Below are 26,904 nucleotides of genomic sequence, written 5' to 3' on the forward strand. Positions count from 1 at the left end.
GATGCTGTACGCAATGTTGGATACATGTTCCTGTAATTTAGTAAAGGATTAATAAGCAGAAATTTTTGCTATAAATAGAGTTTACTTGTTCTGAAATTTCAAATACCAGAAACAAAAACGTTAATAATATACCAGTGGGATCGTTCATAGACATAAACGTGATCTGAAAATACTGTTAAACAATAAATTTAATTTACGCTCAAGACTATTTAAATTTATGACACTTTTAACTTAATTTTATAACTTTAATCCATATATTTATATTTTGAACCAAGAAAGATCTTGTAAGAATATCTCATTTATCGGAGAGTTATATATATATATATATATATATATATGACACTTTTAACTTAATTTTATAACTTTAACCCATATATCTATGTCTTGAATCAAGAAAGATCTTGTAAAAATATCTCATTTATTAGGGAGTTGTTATATATATATGACACTTTTAACTTAATTTTATAACTTTAACCCGTATATGTATGTCTAGAACCAAGAAAGATCTTGTAAGAATATCTCATTTACGAGGAGTCGTTATATATATTACACTTTTAACTTAATTTTATAACTTTAGCCCATATATTTATGTCTTGAACCAAGAAAGATCTTGTAAGAATATCTTATTTGCCGGGGAGTTGTTATATATATGACACTTTTAACTTAATTTTATAACTTTAGCCCATATATTTATGTCTTGAACCAAGAAAGATCTTGTAAGAATATCTTATTTGCCGGGGAGTTGTTATATATATGACACTTTTAACTTAATTTTATAACTTTAGACCATATATTTATGTCTTAAACCAAGAAAGATCTTGTAAGAATATCTCATTTACTAGGAAGTTGTTTTATATGTATGACACTTTTAACTTAATCTTATAAATTTAGCCCATATATTTATGTCTTGAACAAAGAAAGATTTTGTAAGAATATCTCATTTATGGGGAGTTGTTATATATATGACACTTTTAACTTAATCTTATAACTTTAGCCCATATATTTATGTCTTGAACCAAGAAAGATCTTGTAAGAATATCTTACTTACCGGAGAGTTGTTATGTATATGACACTTTTAACTTAGAGGGTGTTTGTCTAAGCTTATAAGCTGGTCAAACTTGCTTATAAGCTTTAAAATTAAGCTGACCTGTTTGTTTATAATCTTTTTGAGCTTATAAGTTGAGCTTATAAGTAAAAAAAAATAAGTTGGGGGGAGGTACTTTTTTTTTTTGGCTTATAAGCACTCTGCTTATAAGCTAGTTTGACCAAGTATATTACCACATTATCCTTATTTAATTTTAAAATTCCATAGTATACCCTTGTTTAATGTAGTACCCATTTTAGTCATTTTATAATAAAATGTACTTATAAGCCACATTTTACCAAACACGTCAACTACTTATCAGTCACTTATAAGTACTTTAACCAAACACGTAATTGCTTAAAATTTTAAATGCTTATAAGCTAAAATTAGCTTGTAAGTACTTGTTGCTTATAAGCTAATTTTCATAAGCTCAGACAAACACCCTCTTAATCTTATAACTTTAGCTCATATATTTATGTCTTGAATCAAGAAAGATCTTGTAAGAATATCTCATTTACGAGGAGTCGTTATATATATTACACTTTTAACTTAATTTTATAACTTTAGCCCATATATTTATGTCTTGAACCAAGAAAGATCTTGTAAGAATATCTTATTTGCCGGGGAGTTGTTATATATATGACACTTTTAACTTAATTTTATAACTTTAGACCATATATTTATGTCTTAAACCAAGAAAGATCTTGTAAGAATATCTCATTTACTAGGAAGTTGTTTTATATGTATGACACTTTTAACTTAATCTTATAACTTTAGCCTATATATTTATGTTTTGAACCAAGAAAGATCTTATAAGAACATCTCATTTACCGGGGAGTTGTGATATATGTGTCATATGACACTTTTAACTTAATTTTATAACTTTAGACCATATATTTATGTCTTGAACCAAGAAAGATCTTGTAAGAATATCTCATTTACTAAGAAGTTGTTTTATATGTATGACACTTTTAACTTAATCTTATAAATTTAGCCCATATATTTATGTCTTGAACAAAGAAAGATTTTGTAAGAATATCTCATTTATGGGGAGTTGTTATATATATGACACTTTTAACTTAATCTTATAACTTTAGCCCATATATTTATGTCTTGAACCAAGAAAGATCTTGTAAGAATATCTTACTTACCGGAGAGTTGTTATGTATATGACACTTTTAACTTAGAGGGTGTTTGTCTAAGCTTATAAGCTGGTCAAACTTGCTTATAAGCTTTAAAATTAAGCTGACCTGTTTGTTTATAATCTTTTTGAGCTTATAAGTTGAGCTTATAAGTAAAAAAAAATAAGTTGGGGGGAGGTACTTTTTTTTTTTGGCTTATAAGCACTCTGCTTATAAGCTAGTTTGACCAAGTATATTACCACATTATCCTTATTTAATTTTAAAATTCCATAGTATACCCTTGTTTAATGTAGTACCCATTTTAGTCATTTTATAATAAAATGTACTTATAAGCCACATTTTACCAAACACGTCAACTACTTATCAGTCACTTATAAGTACTTTAACCAAACACGTAATTGCTTAAAATTTTAAATGCTTATAAGCTAAAATTAGCTTGTAAGTACTTGTTGCTTATAAGCTAATTTTCATAAGCTCAGACAAACACCCTCTTAATCTTATAACTTTAGCTCATATATTTATGTCTTGAATCAAGAAAGATCTTGTAAGAATATCTTATTTACCAGGGAGTTGTTATATATATGACACTTTTATAACTTTAGCCCATATATTTGTCTTGAACCAAGAAAGATCTTGTAAGATTATCTCATTTACCAAGAAGTTGTCATATATATGACACTTTTAAGTTAATTTTATAACTTTAGCCCATATATTTATGTTTTGAACCAAGAAAGATCTTGTAAGAATATCTCATTTACCAGGGAGTTGTTATATATATGACACTTTTAACTTAGTTTTATAAAATTAGCCCATATATTTATGTCTTGAACCAAGAAAGATCTTGTAAGAATATCTTATTTACCGGGGAGTTGTTATATATATGTCATACGACGCTTTTAACTTAATTTTATAACTTTAGCCTCTATATTTATATCTTGAACCAAGAAATATCTTGTAAGAATATCTCATTTACTGGAGAGTTGTTATGTATGTGACATTTTTAACTTAATTTTATAACTTTAGCCCATATATTTATGTCTTGAATTAAGAAACATCTTGTAAGAATATCTCATTTATCGGAGAGTTGTTATATATATGACACTTTTAACTTAATTTTATAACTTTAACCCATATATGTATTGATATATTAAACCAAGAAAGATCTTATAAAATATCTTCATTTACTGAAAGTTGTTATATAGATGAAACTTTAACTTAATTTTATAACTTTAGCCCAATATTTATGTTTGAACCAGAAAGATCTGTAAGAATATCTATTTACCGGGGAGTTGTTATATATATGACACTTTTAAATTAATTTATAAACTTTAAATCATATATTTATGTCTTGAACCAAGAATATCTTGTAAAAATATATCATTTACCGGAAAGTTGTTATATATATGGCATATGACACTTTTAACTTAATTTTATAACTTTAGCCCATATATTTATGTCTTGAACCAAGAAAGATCTGTAAGAATATCTCATTTATCGGGGAGTTTGTTATATATGTGACACTTTTAACTTAATTATAACTTTAGCCCATATTTATGTCTTGAACTAAGAAAGATCAATAAGAATATTCATTTATCGGGGAGTTGTTATATATGTGACACTTTTAACTTAATTTATAAACTTTAGCCCCTATATTTATGTCTTGAACCAGGAAATATCTTGTAAGAATATCTATTTACTGGAGAGTTGTTATATATATATGACACTTTTAACTTAATTTATAATTTTAACCCATATATGTATTTATCTTGAACCAAGAAAGATCTTATAAGATATCTCATTTACCAAGAAGTTGTTATATATATGACATTTTAACTTAATTTATAACTTTAGCCCATATATTTATGTTTGAACCATGAAGATCTTGTAAGAATCTTTTTACGAGGAGTTGTTTATAATATTATGACACTTAACTTAATTTTATAACTTTAGCCTATATATTATCTTGAACCAAGAAAGATCTTGTAAGAATATCTTATTTACAAGAGAGTTGTTATATATATGACACTTTTAACTTAATTTTATAACTTTAGCCTATATATTTATATCTTGAACAGAAAGATCTTGTAAAAATATCTTATTACGAGAGAGCTGTATATATATGAAACTTTTAACTTAATTTATAACTTTAGCCATATATTTATGTCTGGAACCAAGAAATATCTTGTAAGAATATCTCATTACCGGAAAATTGTTATATATTGACATTTTAACTTAATTTTTATAACTCTAGCCGTTTTAGGTCTTGAACCAAGAAATATCTTGTAAGAATATCTCATTTACCGGAAAATTGTTATATATGACACTTTAATTATTATTTATAACTTTAGACTATATTTATGTCTGAACCAAGAAGATCATGTAAGAATATCTTATTTACGAGAGAGTTGTTATATATATGAAACTTTTAACTTAATTTTATAACTTTAGCCATATATTTATGTCTGAATCAAGAAAGATCTTGTAAGAAATATCATTTACCGGAAAATTATATATATATGACACTTTTAATTTAATTTTATAACTTTAGCCCGTATATTAGGTCTTGAACTAAGAAGATCTTATAAGAATATCTCATTTCCAGGAAGTTGTTATTATATATGACACTTTTAACATAATTTTATAACTTAAACCTCATATATTTATGTCTTGAATCAAGAAAGATCTTGAGAATATCTCATTTACCGGAAAATTTTATTATATTAGACACTTTTAATTTAATTTTATAACTTTAGCCGTATATTTAGGTCTGAACTAAGAAAGATCTTATAGAATATCTCATTTACCAGGAAGTTGTTATATATATAGACACTTTTAACAAATTATAACTTAAACCTCATATTATGTCTTGAATCAAGAAAGATCTTGTAAGAATATCTCATTTCTACGGAGTTGTTATATATATATATATATATATATATATATATATATATATATATTATTATATATATATATATATATATATAATATAATATATATATATATATTGTGGAAGGTGATAAATGATATTAATTAAGGAGTTGAAGCGTAGAAGGCTCCCTTGAGCATTGTAAAATGGTGTCAAATTGTCCACAAACAAGAAACAAACTTGATAAGTTTTCTTTGGGTAAACTCGATAATTGCCTCTCTCGCGATTCAAATCTATTAAATTTATCTCTCAGACACGTGTGACATTGCTAGCTTAATTTATAATTTAGCCCATATATTATTACTAGTTCAAATAAATTCACGTATTTGACTATCTTGAATCAAGAAGATCTTGTAAGATATCTATTTATTGGGAGTTGTTATATATATATATATATATATATATATATATATATATATATATATATATAATATCTTGTGGAAGATGATAAATGATATTAATTAAAGGAGTTGAAGCGTAGAAGGCTCCCTCGAGCATTGAAAATGGTGTCAAACTGTCCAAACCAGAGAACAAACTTGATAAGTTTCTTTGGGTAAACTCGATAATTGCCTCTCTCGCGATTCAAATACAAGATCCCTAGGTACAACTAACCTCAATGACTAAAGAGCTTGTGATTCGGCCAGAAGAAGAGAGACGGGGTCAACTAATTTAATAGATAGAAAATATAATTCACCTCCAAATTTGAGATGTTGCAGTGATGAATGTAACCAGAAGTGTAATTGTAGTATTTTAGGTATAAACTTTGCCCTCCGCCATCTTCTTTATCTGCTATTTTTCACTCCAATAAACCACTTGATTAGAACCTGGTTTGTTTGGAGTCATCCATGGCACTATCACAGCTCTACCCCTTATGATCTCCTTGTGTTATATGAACATTTAAACATCAAACAGAAAAATCAATAATGAAGAATGAAGATATCTTCTGCCAAAAATTATTTAAAAAAATAAGAAAAGAGTACCTGCTGAGGAGCATTATAGCCAGGAGGGACTTGAAAGACATCACATCAGAGGCATAATACATGTAAATAGTGAAAGGACTGTGAGTGTGGTGAACAAATCTCTTTATTGAATATCCAAAGGAAGCTCCATTTTAGATGTTTAAAATTTCTGGGCAAAAGTCAAATTTAAGTAGCAGCCATGTTCATGAAACTTCCCTATGTCTCTTATCAAAGAGAACCACATTTTTACATAAATTTTTCGTTCTATGGTTGAGTTCATCTTTTTTCATTTAGATGTTTTGAGTTCACTTACTTGAATTGTCAGGATCCCTCTCTTTTTTTTTTTTTTTTTTTTGGGGTAGTTGAAATATAATGTCTGGCATGGATTCACCATTCATATTCGTAGGTTTTGAATACAGATTAACACACCCAGAAGTTTGAAGGAAACTGGCTATTCAAACCCTTAAGGATGCCTTTTTTTAAGGGGTAGAGGATTGATACATAGAGAATTTTGCTGACTGTCTGAATCAGTACAGAACACTGCAGATGGCCGGGCGGCACTCTACAGAGATTGACTGAAATTATTTCTGACTTAAATTTATGGTTTTATTCCAGAGAGTTTAGTAAACTCAAGTCTATATATGCTGATGATCAATAGTCATCAACTTGATTCCAATATCTGTTGAAAAACCATTTCTGATCAGCTTCCACTGCATATCCATCTTGATTCCGGTGCCAGCTAAAGTAAGCATGAGTTCGGTTCTTGATGTCAAAAATGTCGTGTCCATAACTAGCTTCACGATAAGCTGAGTAATCCGGCTGTGGCTCTGTCATGCTACAAACACAGAAGAAGAAGAAGAAGAAGAAGAAGCCATTATGTTTAAGTAGACAATAGGGACTGATTATTATTTATACTGTGATCTTACATTGTTGCTAAGCCTTCCTGGTTGCCTCCGTCACCAATGATTATGTATACGGGTGCAGATTCATCCCTTACAGCAGAACAATCACCATTGGTAATGTTGTATGCAATGTTGGATACACGTTCCTGTAATTTAGTAAAGGAGTTGTCAAGCAGAATATGCAGAAATTAATGTCAAATACGAGAATCAAACAGTAGTTAATAATAAATAAGGCCGGCCGGGGCACGCCACTTACAGATCGTTCATAGGCATGGACGTGACCTGCTAATACTACATCAACTTTGTACTGCACAAGCCAAGGCTCATAAACAACTCTCATGGTTTCTCCTTCCATGTTGTTAATGCGTGATTTTTACACCAACGAAACGCACGTATGAAATATTGAGCTGGCTCAAATGACGCACATGAATGTAAGAGAAAACGATAATAAATGCAATGGGGACAGTTTTTAAAGTGGTTCGGATGCTGAGGTAGCAAATCCTACGTCCACTGATGCTTATATTGATGATAAGGGTCAGGTCGCTTTTAGCTGACTGACTTTACAATGATATTATAAGATATCAAATGCTAAAAATTCTAGGGAGAGAGAGAAAGGTTAATCAAGAGTAAAAATATGCGAATCCCCTTAATGAGAGAGAAACTCCCAATTTATAGTGGGATGTATTGAGGCAATGATCACTAAATCTATAAGTTGGTGGGATTATCCGTGCAAATCCTTCTTTATGTCACATTGCCTACCTTCCAGAGTGATTTGCACGATTTAGAGCAGGGAGTGGACATGTGGGATCATCACAGCTTCTAGCTGGCCTGACGCGCATCCACTACTCTGACGGAAGCAGGCTGTGGATGTACCCATAATCTGCATTCCGTAGGCCGACTGAATCTTACGTCAGCCCTTGTTATTTTTTGTAAGGCATAGCACATGTAATGAACTTTGTAGCTATTATAAAATGAAACATGCATAATAACAATCAACCATGGTGTCTTGCTTCTGTTAACTTTTGGTAACTCTTGTTTCAGCCACATATACTGAGGAGTGTATATACCTAAAGAGAAATACATAAGAGATATATATGTATTACAGAAAAAGATTGAACAAGTAAATCACATAATTTAAAGAGTAGGGAATCATTAGTAAAAATATTAAATAATACCATTGATATTCTATAAGTTAGTGGAGATAGAGTAATACTACACTGACAAACCTTTTTCATTAACTTTCTCTAAAAAATGCGACGTGTCAGTTCACAATGAGTCTCGCATGTCAAATAATAAGTCCCGTCTGACCAATTATAAACTATCACGTCGCGTTTATGAGAAAAAGTTGTGAGAAGTGTTTGTCAACCTATCTTTATTCGTGAAAATATGGTAAGAAAAAAGTTTGAACAAATTCTGACTAACTGCTGAGTATGTAGACAGGACTATGATGTATGCTGGACCTCTCTTTATAGAGTACCAAAGGGGAGAAGTACTTCCTGATGCTTTATAAGGCACATAATATCGATTAGTGTAAGGCTTAAAAGGTATTGGCTCGCACTGTAGAAAGATACAACTTTTCTGTTATTAATTTCTTTTTCCATTATACTTTTGAGAGTTTCCATAAACATATATAGTAACAGATGCTTACAATTTCTGGGGCCAAGTCAATATCGTGATTCCCTGCTGACCATATCCATGGTTGATAAGCAAGATTTCTCTCAACAAACCTTCCCCATGTATCCCAAGTGGATACTTACCAGCATAAGAGAGATCTCCAACATACAACACAGTTTTGCCATTATATGGATTATTCTGATAATGAGTAAGTGTGGTGTTTGAATCATAGGTCTGACCAAGATCCCCTGCAATTAACCATCCCCGATTATAGTTATGAGACAACTGCACCAACATATAGAAGAACATATATATATCTTCTGGTTTCAACTAGCTATAGTTTCTACTGACCAATGAGACCAAAATTGTAAGCGACATCAAGGCCAACTTTAGGAGGAGTTTTAAACCAGAACCTCCGTGAAGTTTTTCCCCCTCCAACCACATAATAGTATTTGGTGACAACAAACATAAGATTTAAGAACTAATGCTCACAAATGAAACTTGTTAGAGTCACATCGATTAGACACACTCAACCCTACTGGTTTATAAGAGAGAATAATCATCTCATTCAGCAAAGCTTCAGTCCCACTTCAAATTCTATGTTAGGTTTAATTGAGTTGAATGTTTGATCAACGGGTAAATCAACAGGCATAACCCAACATATGAACTTGACCGTGAGAATGAGTGCTAGAGTTTCATACTAACTAGGCACGATCAAGCCTACTGATTTATAAGAGGGAGTTATTAGATAATAAAAGAAAATCCACCTCCAAATTTGAGATTTTGCAGTGATGAATGTAACAGAAGTGTAATTGTAGAATATATAGGTCAAGACTATGCCCCTAGCCGTCTTCTTTTTATTGCTATTTTCACTCCAATAAACCACTTGGTTAGAACCTGGTTTGCTCGGAGTTATCCATGACACTATCACAGCACTCCCCTCATGGTCTTCTTGTGTTATATGAACCTATATTTGGAACAATTTCATGTCAAATTTTATAACACATTCAAACAGAGAAATCATATAATGAAAGCGTGAAGATATATATAAAGAAGAAGTACCTGCTGAGGAGCATTGTAGCCAGGAGGGACTTTAAAGACATCGCTATCAAGAGGCATATCAACAGTCTCCTCAAGTTTCCTGACAAAACTGCTGGTTTTACCTCCATTATACAACACTGCCACGTTCAAAACCAAACACAATAATATAACTAGACAAGAAGACGAAGAAGAAGATCCAAGCACACCCATTTTTTCTTCTGGCCTAGAATACAAGTTCTTTTATATATATATATATTTCTTTCTATTAATATAATATACCTTTATATATTACAAGTGTTGATCCTTCCATCTCTAGCAAAGCCAAGTTTTAGGATTCGCCCCCAGCCCAAAAACCCCCCACCAACCCCCCCCCCAGCCCACCCCCACCCAACCCCCCCCAATTATCCATATCCATATCCTGAATTTGTTTGGCTGTAAATGAGGAGTTGTGGTGTTAAGTGATATAAATGTCAACACCATATGAGACGATATGGCCCCAGTGGTATTTTTAGTTATAATAATATTCGATAACACAAAGTTTTCAGTTAATATGACCAAAATCAAATAAAGTAAAAGATGTTGAAATTAATGATGTCTATCAAGGATTTAATATCTCCATAGATTCATAGATTGTAATACAAAACACACAAAAGTTTGAAGGGAAATTACCTCCAAGTGGTTTGACGGTTCGTTTAGACTCTTGATATACTACTCAGAGGTTTTGAGTTCGAATCCTCACGACTATTAATAAGGGTAGCTACTAGAGGCTTACTGACGTACGTCAGGTCCCAGGGACTCGTTGAGGTGGGTAAGCTAACCCAACACCCCGAATACCAAAAAAAAAAAAAAAAAAGTTCGAAGGGACTAGCTTAAATCCCTTAATTCTAGGACACACAGGATGCCATTTATTAGAGGTAAAAGAAAAGAACATAAGATTGATACATAGAATTTTGTTGAATGTATGAATAAGTACACGGCACTTGAGCAAATATTTATTAGAATTTAGAAATGCATGCGAGGGCCAGTCTATGGAGAGACTGAAATTCTTGCTGACTTGAATTTTTGTAGTTATTTCAGAGGTTCAGTAAAATAGAAGTTTAATCTGAAGGTTCATCAACTTGATGCCAACTCTGTTGTAAACCACTTCTTATCAGCTTCCTTTGCATATCCATCTTGATTCCTATGCCAACTAAAGTGAGCATGAGTTCGATTCTTGATGTCAAAAATGCCATGGCCGAAACTGGGTTCACGAAAAGCTGAGTAATCCGCTGTGGCTCTATCATGCTGCACCATAAAAAACACACGTATGTTAACTAATATATATATATATAAATGCTACAAGTGCTTATTTATTAATCTGCCATCGATCTTCTCCTTATCTATGCCTTCCTGATTGCCTCCATCACCAATGGTTATGTAAACAGTGCAGATTGATTCTTTACAGAGTGCAATCACCATTTGTAATTCTGTATGCAGTGTTGGATACACGCTCCTGTGATTTAGTAAAGATTGTCAAGTTAAGAGCAAAATTAATACAGAAATCTATTATATATGTATTTGTGGGAGAAGAAGACACTTACAGATCGTTCATAGGCATGGGCGGACCTGAAAATACTACATCAACTTTGTGGTTCACAAACCAAGACTCATAAACTACTCTCATGGTTTCTCCTTCCATGTAAGTTTCACGTAGCTATTATAAAATGGAACTGCATAAAAACAATCAACCTGGTGTCTCGCTTCTGTTAACCTTTTCTAGCTCAGCTTTCAGCCAATAGTACTGGGGAGTGGATCTACCTAGAGAAATTGAAAACAAAGATCTGTGAGTACAGAAAATTGTATGGAAGAGTAAATACAGTTCGATCATGGCAAGTTTCTTACCAACTGCTGAGTATGAAGACAAGACTATGATGATGCTGAAGCTCTCTTTATCGAGACCAAAGGGGAGTAGTACTTCCTGATGCTTTAAAGGGACATATAACGGTGAGTGAAGCTTAAAAGGAATTGTTTCGCCCTGTACGAAGAAATATACAAAATTTTCTGCTGTAATTTCTTTTTCCAGTATCTCTTTCAGAGCTAGCAAAAAATATAAAGAGATCGATGCTTACAATAGCTTGGTTAAAGTCAATATCGTGATTCCCTACTGTAAATACCACATGGTTGATAAGCAGCATTTCTCTCAACAAACCTGCCCCATGTATCCCATCTATTATGTCGAATATGGATACTTATCAGCATAAGAGAGATCTCCAACATACACACAGTTTTGCATTATGTGGATTATTCTCATAATGAGTAAGTGTGCTATTTGAAGCAGAAGTCTGACCAAGATCCCCTGCAAACCATCCCCAATTATAGTTTGAACAATGCACATTCATTAGAAAGAATATATATATGTCTTATGCATAATTCTAGGTCAACAACCCAATCTCACACTCTTTCTCATAACCCTCGACCCAAGTTCACAACTAGTCAACTCCAAATGGACAGATAGCTCTAGCAACGACAAGACCCATTTGTGAGCTATTACACGGAAATTGTAAGAGAAGGTTGTAGATTGGGTTATGGATCTAGCAATTTCATATCTAGTAAGGCTAAGTCCGCAACCCAATCTCACAACCCTCGACCTAACAGTTTCGCAATTGATCAGTTCACAATAGAAGATGTGGCCTATAGCAGCAACATGACTCATTTGCGAGCTAACTAATTGAAGCTGTCACTCAGGAATTGTGAAAAGGTTGTGAGATTGTTTTGTGGACCTAGCATTACTCTATGCATTAATGCTAGGTTCACAACCTTCTCTCAATACCCACGACCTGACATTCGCAATTGGTCAACTCACAAATGATAGGTGGAGCCCATAACAAGCAGGCATGACCCATTTGAGATTGGGTTGTGGACCTATCATTACTCGTATCTTCTGGTTTCAACTAGCTACTTTTTGCTTACCAATGGACCAATGTATAAGGGACATCACGGCCACTTTAGGAGGAGTTATAAACCAAACTTCCTTGCAACTTTTCCACTTCCAACCACTAGTGTATTGGTGTCGAACTGCCCACGAAAGTCACACAAATTAACAAGAGAAAAACTTGAGATTTAACCAAAGCTCACAAGTAAAACTCAGTATGGGTGGGGGGGGGGGGGGGGGGGGGGGGGGTGTTGGTGTGTTAGTATATAAAAAAGCACGTTCCTGTAATTTAGTAAAGGAGTTGTCAAGCAGAATATGCAGAAAACGTTGTAGCTATTATAAAATGAAGCATGCATAATAACAATCAACAATGGCGTCTCAGCTTCTGTTAACTTTTGGTAACTCCTGTTTCAGCCACATATACTGAGGAGTGTATATACCTATAAAGAGAAATAGATAAGAGATATATATGTATTAGAGAAAAAGGTTGAACAAGTAAATCACATAATTTAAAGAGTAGGGAATCATCAATAAAAATGTTAAATAATACTGTTGATATTCTATAAGTTAGTGGAAATACAGTAATACTATATGACAAATCTTTCTCACTAACTTTCTCTAAAAAACGTGATGTGCCAGCTCTCAATGAGTCCCGCCTGTCAAACAATGAGTCTCGTCTGACCAAATGCGAACTAACTAATTATAAACTATTACGTCGCGTTTGTGAGAAAAAGTTGTGAGAAGTGTTTGCCAACATATCTTTATTCATAAGAAAATATGGTAAGAAAAAAGTTTGAAGTCAATCTCATCTCAAATTCTATGTCAGGTTGAGTTGATCTGAGTGCTTGACCAACGGGTGAATCAACAATCATAACTCAACATATGAGTTTGACCGTGAGAGAAAGTGTTTGAGTCTCACACTGACTAGGCACGCTCAAACCTACTAGTTTATAAGAAAGGGTAACCATTTGGTTTTATTGGATCAAATTCTATCAAAACTCAATTAACAAATTAAAAACATAAACTACGGTTATTAAATAGCAAAAGAAAACCCGCCTCCAAATTTGAGATGTTGCAGAGATGGATGTAACCAGAAGTGTAATTGTAGAATTTATAGGTCAAGACTACGCCCGTAGCCGTCTGATTTTCCTTGCTATTTTCTCTCCAATAAACCACTTGGTTAGAACCTGGTTTGTCCGGAGTCACCCATGACACTATCACAGCACTGCCTTCATGATCCCCTTGTGTTATATGAACCTAAATTTGGACCAAACTCACGTCAAAATTTATTTAAATATTCAAACAGTAAAATGAAATAACGAAGTAGTACCTGTTGAGGAGCATTACTGCCAGGAGGGACTTGAAAGACATCTCTATCAAGAGGCATATCAACAGTCTCCTCAAGTTTCCTGACAAAACTGCTAGTTTTACCTCCATCACACAACACTGCCACGTTCAAAACCAAACACAATAATATAACTAAACAAGAAGACGAAGAAGAAGATCCAAGCACACCCATTTTTTCTTGTGGCCTGAATACAACGTTCATATATATATATATATATATATAACATTTGGACGTATAATATTTTATTATAAGAGTATATTATATTAATAAAAAGAAATATCATCTCGAAGATTACTGGTATTGTTTAGAAAATTAAATATGTTTGATTGGTTCAAATAAATTAATGAACAATATGTTTGGTTGGGAGGATGAATGGGTGGGTATGTTATATAGATTACTAAATTGTTCTCCTTTTTAAATATTAATATAATAAGATTTTTTATTATTATTTTTTGAATTATTTCTTTTAACCTCCTATACTTGAAATTTTACTAAAACACTCCAATCATATAAAACTTTAATTTATAGCAAAATCACCCCCACCCACTTCAAGCCACTGCCAACAGCCAGCCACCACCGCTGATCGCCACTGGCAGTCGACGAAATGATGCACAACTGGTCGTATGTGATCGGTTGTACTTCAGCAAAGCTGAAAATGGCCATGGATCACAAATCCATGGCCGGAAAATGACCAAATTTATGACCATTTCACGACTAAAGATATGGCCGTGAGCACGGCCATAAAAACGCCAGATCTGTGGCTATTACCATCTGCCACCGTTTTGTCAAAAATCATATTTTTTAAAATAAAAATATTACTTTTCATTTTGTCAACTATCATATTTTTTTTTAACTATAATATCGATATCACTTCTAAATCTTTCTCCAATCTAGTTGGAAACTAATGCCATCCTTTTCATGTTATTTCTGTGAGTTCTAGAAGTAACATCTTATCCCCGGTAATGTTATTGAAGCTCAGTTCAGTCATCCATTTTAGAACATGGTTAAAGGTCAGGGAGGATTATTATTTACTGTTTAGGATGTTGGGATACGTGGATCGTTTTCCTAATAATTTTCTATGTAAAATTATATGTCTTTAGAAAAACTATTTAATAATAAATACAATTGTAAATATGCATAAAATATTACGAGAATGTAAGAAAACATGATATATTTGATGTAAGAGTTATTGGTAATCCGTTGAGCGTAGTTAGAAACTATGATTATTTCCACGAGTTGTGTACTCTTATATATCATATATATTTATGAAATTAATTATAACGAATTTCTCTAATCTGTAAATGTAAGCGGATTATGCCGAACTACGTAAATACTGTGTCTTTTTTGTGTATTGTGATTTTATTTCTATGTTATATGATTTAGATAAGGAATGGTACATTGTGATGCTTTGTAAGGAACATGATAACAAAGAGTGTTCGATCCTTACAATCTCTATGCAAAAGCCAAGTTTTAGGATTCTCAATTATCCATATCCATGAATTTGTTTGGCTGTAAATGAGGAGTTGAGGTGTTAAGTGATATAAATGTAAACACCATAAGAGACTATATGACCCCAGTGGTATTTTTAGTTATAATAATATTAGATAACACAAAGTTTTCAGTTAAAAATATTGACCAATAAATCAAATGAATTAAAAGATGTTGAAATTAATGATGTCTATCAAGGATTTAATATCTCCATAGATTCATAGATTTTGAATACAAAACACACAAAAGTTTGAAGGGAAATTACCTCCAAGTGGTTTGACGGTTCGTTTGAGACTCTTGAGTATACTACTCAAGAGGTTTTGAGTTCGAATCCTCACGACTATTAATAAGGGTAGCTACTAGAGGCTTACTTGACTGTTAACGTCAGGTCCCAGGGGACTCGTTGAGGTGTGGGTAAGCTAACCCAGACACCCCGAATACCAAAAAAAAAAAAAAAAAGTTCGAAGGGGAACTAGCTTAAATCCCTTAATTCTAGGAACACAAGGATGCCATTTATTAGAGGTAAAAAGAAAAGAACATAAGATTGATACATAGAATTTTGTTGAATGTCTGAATAAGTACACGACACTTGAGCAAATAGTAATTAGAATTTAGAAATGCATGCAGAGGGCCAGTCTATGGAGATGACTGAAATTCTTGCTGACTTGAATTTTTGTAGTTATTTCAGAGAGTTCAGTAAAATAAAGTTTAATCTGAAGGTTCATCAACTTGATGCCAAACTCTGTTGTAAAACCACTTCTTATCAGCTTCCTTTGCATATCCATCTTGATTCCTATGCCAACTAAAGTGAGCATGAGTTCGATTCTTGATGTCAAAAATGCCATGGCCGAAACTGGGTTCACGAAAAGCTGAGTAATCCGGCTGTGGCTCTATCATGCTGCACAATAAAAAACACACGTTATGTTTAACTAATATATATATATATATAAATGCTACGAAGTGCTTATTTATTAATCTGCCATCGATCTTACTCCTTATCTATGCCTTCCTGATTGCCTCCATCACCAATGGTTATGTAAACAGGTGCAGATTGATTCTTTACAGGAGTGCAATCACCATTTGTAATTCTGTATGCAGTGTTGGATACACGCTCCTGTGATTTAGTAAAGATTGTCAAGTTAAGAGCAAAATTAATAAACAGAAATCTATTATATATGTATGTGTGGGAGAAGAAGAGCACTTACAGATCGTTCATAGGCATGGGCGTGACCTGAAAATACTACATCAACTTTGTGGTTCACAAACCAAGACTCATAAACTACTCTCATGGTTTCTCCTTCCATGTAATGTTTCACGTAGCTATTATAAAATGGAACATGCATAAAAACAATCAACCATGGTGTCTCGCTTCTGTTAACCTTTTCTAGCTCAGCTTTCAGCCAATAGTACTGAGGAGTGGATCTACCTAGAGAAATTGAAAACAAAGATCTGGTGAGTACAGAAAATTGTATGGAAGAAGTAAATACAATTCGATCATGGCAAGTTTCTTACCAACTGCTGAGTATGAAGACAAGACTATGATGTATGCTGAAGCTCTCTTTATCGAGTACCAAAGGGGAGTAGTACTTCCTGATGCTTTAAAAGGGACATGATAACGGTGAGTATAAGGCTTAAAAGGAGTTGTTTCGCCCTGTACGAAGAAATATACAAAATTTTCTGCTGTTAATTTCTTTTTCCAGTATCTCTTTCAGAGCTAGCAGAAAAATATAAAGAGATCGATGCTTACAATAGCTTGGTTAAAGTCAATATCGTGATTCCCTACTGTAAATAACCATGGTTGATAAGCAGCATTTCTCTCAACAAACCTGCCCCATGTATCCCATCTATTATTGTCGTAATATGGATACTTATCAGCATAAGAGAGATCTCCAACATACAACACAGTTTTGCCATTATGTGGATTATTCTCATAATGAGTAAGTGTGCTATTTGAAGCAGAAGTCTGACCAAGATCCCCTGCAAACCATCCCCAATTATAGTTATGAGACAATGCACCATTCATATAGAAGAATATATATATGTCTTATGCAATAATTCTAGGTCAACAACCCAATCTCACACTCTTTTCTCATAACCCTCGACCCAAAAGTTCACAACTAGTCAACTCTCAAATGGACAGATGAGGCTCATAGCAAGCAGACAAGACCCATTTGTGAGCTATTACATCGGAAATTGTAAGAGAAGGTTGTGAGATTGGGTTATGGATCTAGCAATATTCATATCTAGTAAGGCTAGATCCGCAACCCAATCTCACAACCCTCGACCTAACAGTTCGCAATTGATCAGTTCGCAAATAGAAAGATGTGGCCTATAGCAAGCAGACATGACTCATTTGCGAGCTAACTAATTGCAAGCTGTCACGTCAGGAATTGTAAGAAAAGGTTGTGAGATTGGGTTGTGGACCTAGCATTACTCATATGCAGTAATGCTAGGTTCACAACCTTCTCTCAATACCCACGACCTGACAATTCGCAATTGGTCAACTCACAAATGGATAGGTGGAGCCCATAACAAGCAGGCATGACCCATTTGAGATTGGGTTGTGGACCTATCATTACTCGTATCTTCTGGTTTCAACTAGCTACTTTTTGCTTACCAATGAGACCAAATGTATAAGGGACATCACGGCCAACTTTAGGAGGAGTTATAAACCAGAACTTCCTTGCAACTTTTCCACTTCCAACCACATAGTAGTATTTGGTGTCGAACTGCCCACGAAAGTCACACAAATTAACAAGAGAAAAACTTAAGATTTAACCAAAGCTCACAAGTAAACTCAGTATGGGGGGGTTAATATATAAAAATAGGAAAATTCACCTCCAAATTTGAGATGTTGCAGTGATGAATGTAACCAGAAGTGTAATTGTAGTATTTATAGGTCAAGACTATGCCCTTAGCCGTCTTCTTTTTATTGCTATTTTCACTCCAGTAAACCACTTGGTTAGAACCTGGTTTGCTCGGAGTTATCCATGACACTATCACAGCACTCCCCTCATGATCTCCTTGCGTTATATGAACCTATATTTGGGACAATTTCACGTCAAATCTTATTACAGATTCAAACAGTAAAATCATATAATGAAAGCGTGAAGATATATATGTATAAAGAAGAAGTACCTGCTGAGGAGCATTGTAGCCAGGAGGGACTTTAAAGACATCGCTATCAAGAGCCATATCCTCAATCTCCTCAAGTTTCCTGATATATCTGCTAGTTGAACCTCCATTACACAACACTGCAATGTTCAAAACCAAGCACAAAAATACAACTACAGAAGAAGAAGAAGAAGAAGATCCAAGCACACCCATTTTCTTGCTTGCCTTGAGCACAGCCTACGACCTCAACCGCATGCATATATATAGTAATATTCTGCATCTATATGTGAGATGTAATATAATATATTTCTCTTTTCTTCACATGTTTATATATTTGTGAGATGAGATATATGTACAACTCGTCGATATAATAAAAAAATGAGTTTACACTTACTACCTAATCTTAAAAACTTTCTCTTCCTATTTCGACGTAGTAGCTTGTAATTGGTCAAATCATAAATAGGTCTCGTTTGGTTATGAGAGAAAGTTTGTAAGATTGGATTGTAAGCTAATCTTTATCCTCTTATTAAAGGTACAATCGAGCTCAGCAACAAGATGTTTGTATCCACAAGGTCTCTAAGGTTTCCATCCCCTATTTAGTAATTATATAGTCGAAACCATTATCTCTCACATATCCATAAATAATTTAGATAGTTATAATAAATTAAAGATCTTGTAGATAGACGTACAGTTTCATGTTCAATTTTCCAGTTGAGTGTTCCACCAGCGTATTTTTTTAAGTTATTATGTGATTTGTGAGCCGAAAATCCGGTAAATCACATGCTTAATATTGTGTCTATATTTAACACGTGAGGATATCATTTATTTTATTGAAATCGAGATCATTAATTAAAGCAATCCCATGTGAGAAAATATTACTTCTAAATCCCCTTTAATTAAGTGAAAATAAAATTATCATTTTCGTGTGTGAAACCCGAGTTCTATTATTTTATTCTACTGTTTATCATATTATTATTTTCGTGTGTGAAACGCGAGTTCTATTATATTATGTTATTATATTGTTTATCATTTTGAGTGATGAGATTATCGTGGAGTGAAAACGAATATGAAATTAATTAATTTTATACATCGTAATAGATATTATAAATTTATCTAATGTGTCACGTTATTTAGTATTATCAATATTATTTGCAAATCACTACCGGGATGGTTTGATGATCATAAAAAAACAAATGAGGTTTTAATATGGTTTCTCAAGTTCGATTCTCTTTAATGGTAAAAGAACAAGAAAAATGTTTAATATAGTCACTCTAGTTTAAGTCTCCACGACCCCTAATAGAATAGTCATTAAAGCTCTTATCGGACCGATAGTTTCAAGATCCTGAAAGATTAATTAAGATACTCGTAAACTCACTCGGGAGGATTGATTAAAAAAAATATCATTTATAAATTATTTATGTTTACATGTTGATGTAATATAAAAAGACATCATTTGAAATAAATAAATAAATAAAACTCAAGATAATACTTAAAAGTCTGACATTATCTTGCAGTTTGGATTAAGATCTATTGATACAAGAGAACATTTTAATTGGTTTGTGGAATAATTAATTAGGGGAGTATTCTAAATTTATATAAATACTGAGAGAGAATATTAAAGAGGCCAGCCATTGTATTGAAGTTTGGACCAAGATGCACAATGAGTTTACCAAAAAAGAGAGCCAGGTAACTGGACCAGACTCACCGGGCACTCCATGGCCCATGACGCAAAAAAAAGGCTAAAAAACTGCATATTTTTGCGTTAACCAATTACGAGTTATCACGTCGCGTTAGTAAGAAAAGTTTATCAGTCTATCTTTATTTGTTAAAGTTATTTAACCAATAGGTAATACTACACTGACAAACAAATCTCACACACTTTCTCTTACAAATCCAACGTGGCACTGAGTTGGCTTTACCAAATCAACTCACGACTTTGACTAGATATGAACAGTCGTTCCTTAAGAATGAATGGTTGTTCATCGTATAAGGAATGCTCATTCCATGAGAAGCGAATGACAGTCCTACAGGAAGGATATGACTTTGACTAAACATGAACGGGCGTTCCTTAAGGATGAACAATCATTTATCGTATAAGGAACGACCATTCCATGAGGAAGGAATGGCCGTTCCGTAGGGATGATGGCCATTCCATGATAGAATGGTCGTTCCTCTAGGTGGAATGGTCATTCCTTCCTACGGAATGGCCGTTCCTTGGAGATGGAATGGTTATTCCTCATCCAAGGAATGGTCGTTCCATCCAAGGAATGGTTGTTCCATCCTAGAAACGACCATTCCTCCATTCATAATAGTCGTTCCCTATGAAGGAATGGTCGTTTCTTAGTTCTTTGAAATCATTCTGAGACAGTTCTGGTGGGGGCTGCCAACTCAGATGCCACGTGAGATTTGTAAGAAAAAGTTCGTAAGATATGTTTGTCAGCCTCAAATATGCACAAATTACAGATCGTTCAACAAAGCACTGTATTGCACAGCACTGGCACATTCAAAAACTAAACACAAAACAGCATCAAAACCTGCAAACAAGAACCAAGGCCTTCTTGAGCTTAATCGTTTTCACTTCATGAAATACAAAAGAGTATTCAGAATAAACAGATTGGTTGTCAACCATGGACATGTCTTTCTCAAGAAAGATTATCATGATGTAGAAACTTTGTACATTTGTTGACTCCAAATTCATGGAAATGCTGTCATGAATAATTGAACACTAAATGGAGTTTTGTGATCTTGGGTTGTTTATTAAGTCCTCAGTGCTATGTATTTTTGTTTCATCTTATATTAGTCTTGTGATAATTGAAGTGTATGTTCCAAAAGATGTCTTGATCGCATTCATTTCCCTAATCACATGTTTTGAATACAGAACACACAGAAGTTTGAAGGAAGCTAGCTTAAAACCAACCCATTAATTCCAGGAATTTCTGTAAATTTCTGAGAGCAGAGGCAAAACAATGATGTGTTTCAAGTCTATAGAGATAATTGAAATTATTTACTCACTGGGATTTTTGTTTTTATTCCAGAGAGTTCAGTAAAATAAAGTTTATGCGGGAGAGTCATCAACTTGATGCCAATATCTGTTGAAAAACCACATCTTATCGGCTTCCACTGCATATCCATCTTGATTCCGGTGCCAACTATAGTAAGCATGAGTTCGATTCTTGATGTCAAAAATGGCATGGCCGAAACTGGCTTCACGATAAGCTGAGTATGCCGGCTGCGGCTCTGTCATGCTACACCACAGAAAAAAAAAAAAAGGCCATGATATTTTAACTATATGCCAACAAATGGAAAACACATCACACAATAGAGGACTCATTCTGTGTATAATATGATCTTACTTGGTTGCTAAGCCTTCAAGATTGCCACCATCACCGATGGTTATGTATACAGGGGCAGATTGATCCTTTACAGGAGTGCAAATACCGTTTATGACAGTGTATGCAATGTTAGATACACGTTCCTGTAGTTTAAGGAAACAAGTTAAAGGAAACTGGATAACACCATATACAATATTAATACTTTCAGACATTAATATTAATAAGTTATAGAAGGAGCACTCACAGATCGCTCATAGGCATGGACGTGACCGGCAAATACTACATCAACTTTGTACTGCACAAACCAAGGCTCAAACATTACCCTCATGGTTTCTCCTTCCATGTAATGATAGTTGTAACTATTATACCACGGCGAATGCAAAAGAACAATTAACCATGGTGTCTCGCTTCTGTTAACTTTTGGTAGCTCATCTTCTAGCCATTTATACTGAGGAGTGTATTTACCTAGAGAAAAATGAAAAAAACGATAGTCGGTTAAGTGGAAGAAGTAAACCACATAATTTTCCAGAGTTAGAGCTCATTAGATGAAATGGATACAAAATCAAGTCTAGAAGTCAGAGACACACAGAAAATCTAGCAAAGGATGCACACACACATCCCTACGAGTTAAAAATTACCAACTGTGCAAACAGCCCTCTTAACTCCACAAACTCACCCAAGGTGACAGGAGAATATAGGTTTCTTATTTGATTTAATGATCATATGAATTGTTTCTCATAAATTTGATTAGCATGTGTTAAGATCCCACATTGGAAGGGAAAGGGGTGGGCACCCTCTCGTGGCAAGACGGTTTCCCAATAAGAGTTACCCAAGCCCATGAAAGACCCATGGCCCAACCCAATTGTTCGAGTTATTGGAGTAGGTTCCTATCAATTAGTATCAGAGCATGATCCTGAACCTATATGGCAGCGCAAGCATGGCAAGTTGACCTTGGGCCCGGGTTGCTATCCGAGAAAGGGTATGGAGGCCCGAGGGAAAGGGAATGGGGACCCGCGTAGTAAAGATCCCACATTGGAAAGGGGGGGGGGGGGGGGGGGGGGGGGGGGGGGGGGCGGCGCGCATGTGAGTTATAAGGACTTGGACACCCTCCCTTGGCAAGCCGGTTTTTCAAGGAGAGTTCTACTCAAACCCATGAAAGACCCATAGCCCAGCCCAATTGTTCGAGTTATTGGAGTGGGCTCCTATTAGCATGACATGAGAAACAAACTATTCATTACCAGGCTTCGAGTTGCATTTACACATGAAGTAGAAAAATCACAACCCTCTGGCCCTCCCTATAAGTTTGTTTCAAACAATATTTATACCACTGAAAAGTTCTTGCGACTGCTGGTTGGAAATACATTTTGCTGCATACATATATTATGCACAATTCAATCTTAACAAGTTTGTTAACAAATACATGTAAAATATCCTTACCATAGGATGAGTATGAAGACAGGACTATGATGTATGCTGAAGCTCTCTTTATTGAGTACCAAAAGGGAGCTGTACTTTGTGATGCTTTATAAGGGACATGATATCGGTTAGTGTAAGGCTTAAAAGGTTTGGTTTCTCCCTGCACAAAGATACAACCTTTCCGTTGTTAATTTCTTTCACCAGTAACTCTTTGAGAAAATTCCAAGCACATTTACTGTTGACATAGCAAGCAATGAGATGAGAGCTCCCACAAATATATTAAGAGTTGCTTACAATTTCTGGGGCGAAGTCAATTTCGTGATTCCCTGCTGTCCATATCCATGGTTGATAAGCAACACTTCTCTCAACAAACCTTCCCCATGTATCCCATCTAACATTGTCGTGGTTCGGATAGTTATCAGCATAAGAGAGATCCCCAACAAACAATACAGTTTTCCCTTTCAGTGGATTCATCTCATAATGAGTAAGTGTCTTGTTGGAATCAAAACTCTGACCAAGATCCCCTGCAAACCATGCCCAACAGTTTGTCACAAATAAAAGTAATTACAAGACAACTGAGCAAACATTTAAAAGAACATCTACCGAAGAGACTATTAGACCATTCAAAGGGAAAAGCCACTAATTATAACCCACAATGGGTTGGCCGAATGGTAAAAGCTTGGGACCAAGGGGTTTGCTCCCCTTGTGGTCTCAGGTTCGAATCACAAGAACGGTTGTTAACATTGTTGGCCACAAACCGCAAGGCTTGTCCTGTTTCAGAAGCCTTGTTCGGGGTGGAGGACTAGTCAAAATGCGCGTAAGCTGGCCCGGACATAACATGTAGCTATTCTAGCTAAACCACTTTAGATTCTGTGTAACCAGTAATCTTCCCACATTATGTTTATGTTTACAGTTGACTTGAACAAAAACAATTACAGATGTTCAACTAGCTTCTACTTACCAATGAGACCAAATGTATAAGGGACATCAGGGCCAACTTCAGGAGGTGTTATAAACCAGAACTGCCGTTCAGTTTGTCCAATTCCAACCACATAGTAGTATTTAGTGTTGAACTGCCCAAAAGTCATACAAACAAGAAAACAAACAGACCACATAAATAAAATTCTCCCCACCAAATTAATACAAAGATAAAGACTCTGCATATACAGAACAATAGAACATAAGCAATGCAGACAGAATCATTTAAGATAAACTAAAATAAAATGAAATTCACCTGCAAATGTCTGATGGTGCAGTGATGAATGTAACCAGAAGTGTAATTGTAGAATTTATAAGTATAGACCTTGCCCTCAGCCATCTTATTTTTCTTGCTATTTTCACTCCAATAAACCACTGAGTTAGAACCTGGTTCGTCCTGAGTCACCCAAGACACTATCACACCCTTCCCCTCATGATCTCCTTGTGTTATATGAACCTAAATTTTGGACCAGCCGCATGTCAAAATTTATTAAAGATTTAAAACATACCCATTAAATCATTCAAGAAGAAAAGCAAAAACATGAGGAAAAAAAAATCCCATTTCTTCAAAAACTAGATAATCCCAGCAGCAGAAAGAAAAAAGAACCTGTTGAGGAGCATTATAACCAGGAGGGACTTGAAAGACATCGCTATCAAGAGGCATATCAACAGTCTTCTCAACTTTCCTGACAAAACTGCTGGTTTTACCTCCATTACACAACACTGCCACGTTCAAAACCAAGCACAGAAACACAACAAAACGAGAAGAAGACGAAGAAGAAGAAGATCCAAGCACACCCATTTTTGTGTTTATTCTGTCGGCCTAGAATTGAGGTGGGCAGGCAACGAACTCAACACATTGTGGTCGTCTTCTTCCTCCTCTCCTTCACATGTATATATATATAGTAATACTGTATATTTAGAAAGAAATCTTATCGTTTTGCCATCAAACCCGGGGAATATTCAGAGCTAAATACGAATATTTAGATTAGTTTTCAACGGTTTTGAATGCTCACAAGACAAGATTCGTTTTTGCTCAACTTAATTAGTTTATAGTTGACTTTGAGTCACGGCAACGTTGTAATAACAGCGATGGAAATTGGAAAGCGCACTGTTTTGCCTCTTAGTACACAGATTTTTTATACCATGCATGAATTATTGAAAATCTGAGTTAACGATAAAACTGATTCAGATAGGAAGAGATTGGAACTGGGAGAAGTCAAAGAAAGAAGCTTGATATTTTAAATAGATTTCTCTACCCCATAACATCTTTTCAATCAGACAGTTCATTGTTTTCTAAAAGAATAAAATAAAAAATAAAAAATTATTTCCATTCCTTTTCCTGGAGCGTGTGTCCAACAAATGCTTTTCCTGAGAATTTGACAGTAAACGACCCTGGGTGGTAGGTTGGGGCAATAAAAACTCTGATATATTATTTAAAGAGTTAACGACTTTTTCCCACCAAAGTTTGTCTTACCGAATTTTACACTCAAAAATTTCAAAATATTACTTTCTCAATCAATATTTATATTTTCGATAATATCTAAAATATATTTCAATTTTTCAGTTGGCATTTGACAGCTTACCAGAGCTAGAATAAGAGGGTTTTTATAGAATAGACTGACAGATGGTGATCAATTAAATCGAAATCAATCAAAAATCAGTTAAAAATAAGAAATTCTAGCTTTGCAGTGATAGAAAATCGACGAGAAATCAGATGTTAGCATGAGAAGGGTTTTATAGAGAAAAGACCGAAGGTTCAAATGGTGGTAACAGAGAGATTTTTTATTACTGAAATCAGTTTTAGATGGTATCATAATATTAACTTTGGGTGAAAAGGTAGCATTTTGAAACTTATTGGGTGGGAAATGTCATTCAGGCAAACCTTGGGAAGGTAGGAATATCCTATTCATAAAAAAATTGACAGTAAATAAATTCATTCACCTAACAAATGAAATTCAAACAATATATAATAACAACATTTGAATATTAATATAAATGAATTTGATTTTATTATTATTGAAAGTCCAGTTAATATAAGGTCGATTACTACAACATTAATAAAAATAATAATACTTAATTCTATAATGAACCAGAAGATGATAGAGATAGCTTAGCTAAATATGCCATTGAAACCATCAAATTAAAAAATTTTGTCTTTTATGACACAACTAGAAATTTGCACAGATGTTTACAGATAAACCATAGCTAACCAAAGTATTTTACTTATACGTCCTCCTAACATGTCATTTGTCTTTTATGAGCAACTAGAAACTTTTATTATTATTATTTTTTTTTTTTTTTTTGGGTATTTGAGGATATTCGAATTAGTTTGTACGTATCTCAATTAATTCAGAACTTTGAAGTTAACAGTCAGGTAAGCCTATGGTGATTATCTCTTATTAATAATAGTAGAGATTTGAACGTAAAATCTCTTGAATAATATACTCAAGAGTCATAAATGAACCGTCAAACTACCTAAAAGTAATTCTATAAATCTTCATTAGCTTATTTATGGTTGTTGATACAGAATTCTGCACCAATCAGTGTGATTCGATCGACCTTGTCGGGATTAAAATCGATATGTGCGTGATTAGTGAAAATCAGCAATGACTATGAATAAAATAAATTAAAAACAAAGAGATTTTT

General features: G+C 34.0%; 2 protein-coding genes and 2 pseudogenes across 2 annotated transcripts; all 4 read right to left on the reverse strand.

Annotated features, from left to right (window-relative positions):
* Window positions 1-6,641: 6,641 nt before the first annotated feature.
* LOC116132353 lies at window positions 6,642-9,878 on the reverse strand (annotated as a pseudogene).
* An 887-nt stretch (window positions 9,879-10,765) lies between these two features.
* Window positions 10,766-14,098, reverse strand: LOC116132342 (annotated as a pseudogene).
* A 1,537-nt stretch (window positions 14,099-15,635) lies between these two features.
* Window positions 15,636-18,757, reverse strand: LOC116132354 (purple acid phosphatase 10-like). Its single transcript, XM_031417996.1, has 8 exons — window positions 18,554-18,757; window positions 18,254-18,454; window positions 18,033-18,144; window positions 17,163-17,392; window positions 16,928-17,066; window positions 16,621-16,841; window positions 16,408-16,529; window positions 15,636-16,313 (listed from the first exon to the last, which is right to left on the reverse strand). Exons 1-8 carry the CDS (start codon window positions 18,740-18,742, stop codon window positions 16,124-16,126), a joined length of 1,404 nt encoding a protein of 467 aa, XP_031273856.1. The 5' UTR covers window positions 18,743-18,757; the 3' UTR covers window positions 15,636-16,123.
* A 2,617-nt stretch (window positions 18,758-21,374) lies between these two features.
* Window positions 21,375-25,474, reverse strand: LOC116132352 (purple acid phosphatase-like). The gene is made up of 8 exons (XM_031417995.1): window positions 24,863-25,474; window positions 24,512-24,712; window positions 24,239-24,350; window positions 23,572-23,801; window positions 23,299-23,437; window positions 22,106-22,326; window positions 21,883-22,004; window positions 21,375-21,774 (listed from the first exon to the last, which is right to left on the reverse strand). Exons 1-8 carry the CDS (start codon window positions 25,055-25,057, stop codon window positions 21,585-21,587), a joined length of 1,410 nt encoding a protein of 469 aa, XP_031273855.1. The 5' UTR covers window positions 25,058-25,474; the 3' UTR covers window positions 21,375-21,584.
* Window positions 25,475-26,904: the final 1,430 nt, after the last annotated feature.

The sequence above is a fragment of the Pistacia vera genome, unplaced genomic scaffold, assembly GCF_008641045.1.
Source record: "Pistacia vera cultivar Batoury unplaced genomic scaffold, PisVer_v2 Contig250, whole genome shotgun sequence".
Taxonomy (NCBI): Eukaryota; Viridiplantae; Streptophyta; class Magnoliopsida; order Sapindales; family Anacardiaceae; genus Pistacia; species Pistacia vera.

Bases quoted from the DNA above. Each gene is read 5' to 3' on its own strand.
- LOC116132354 (XM_031417996.1), bottom strand. From the start codon at position 18,742: ATGGGTGTGCTTGGATCTTCTTCTTCTTCTTCTTCTGTAGTTGTATTT. The intron at 18,455-18,553 runs GTACTTCTTCTT...TCCCAAATATAG, and splicing joins GCTACAATGCTCCTCAGCAG to GTTCATATAACGCAAGGAGA. The intron at 17,393-18,032 runs GTAAGCAAAAAG...GATGGTTTGCAG, and splicing joins TTATACATTTGGTCTCATTG to GGGATCTTGGTCAGACTTCT.
- LOC116132352 (XM_031417995.1), bottom strand. From the start codon at position 25,057: ATGGGTGTGCTTGGATCTTCTTCTTCTTCGTCTTCTTCTCGTTTTGTT. The intron at 24,351-24,511 runs GTGAATTTCATT...ACTTTTGGGCAG, and splicing joins GCACCATCAGACATTTGCAG to TTCAACACTAAATACTACTA. The intron at 22,005-22,105 runs GTGAGTGCTCCT...CTTAAACTACAG, and splicing joins TCCATGCCTATGAGCGATCT to GAACGTGTATCTAACATTGC.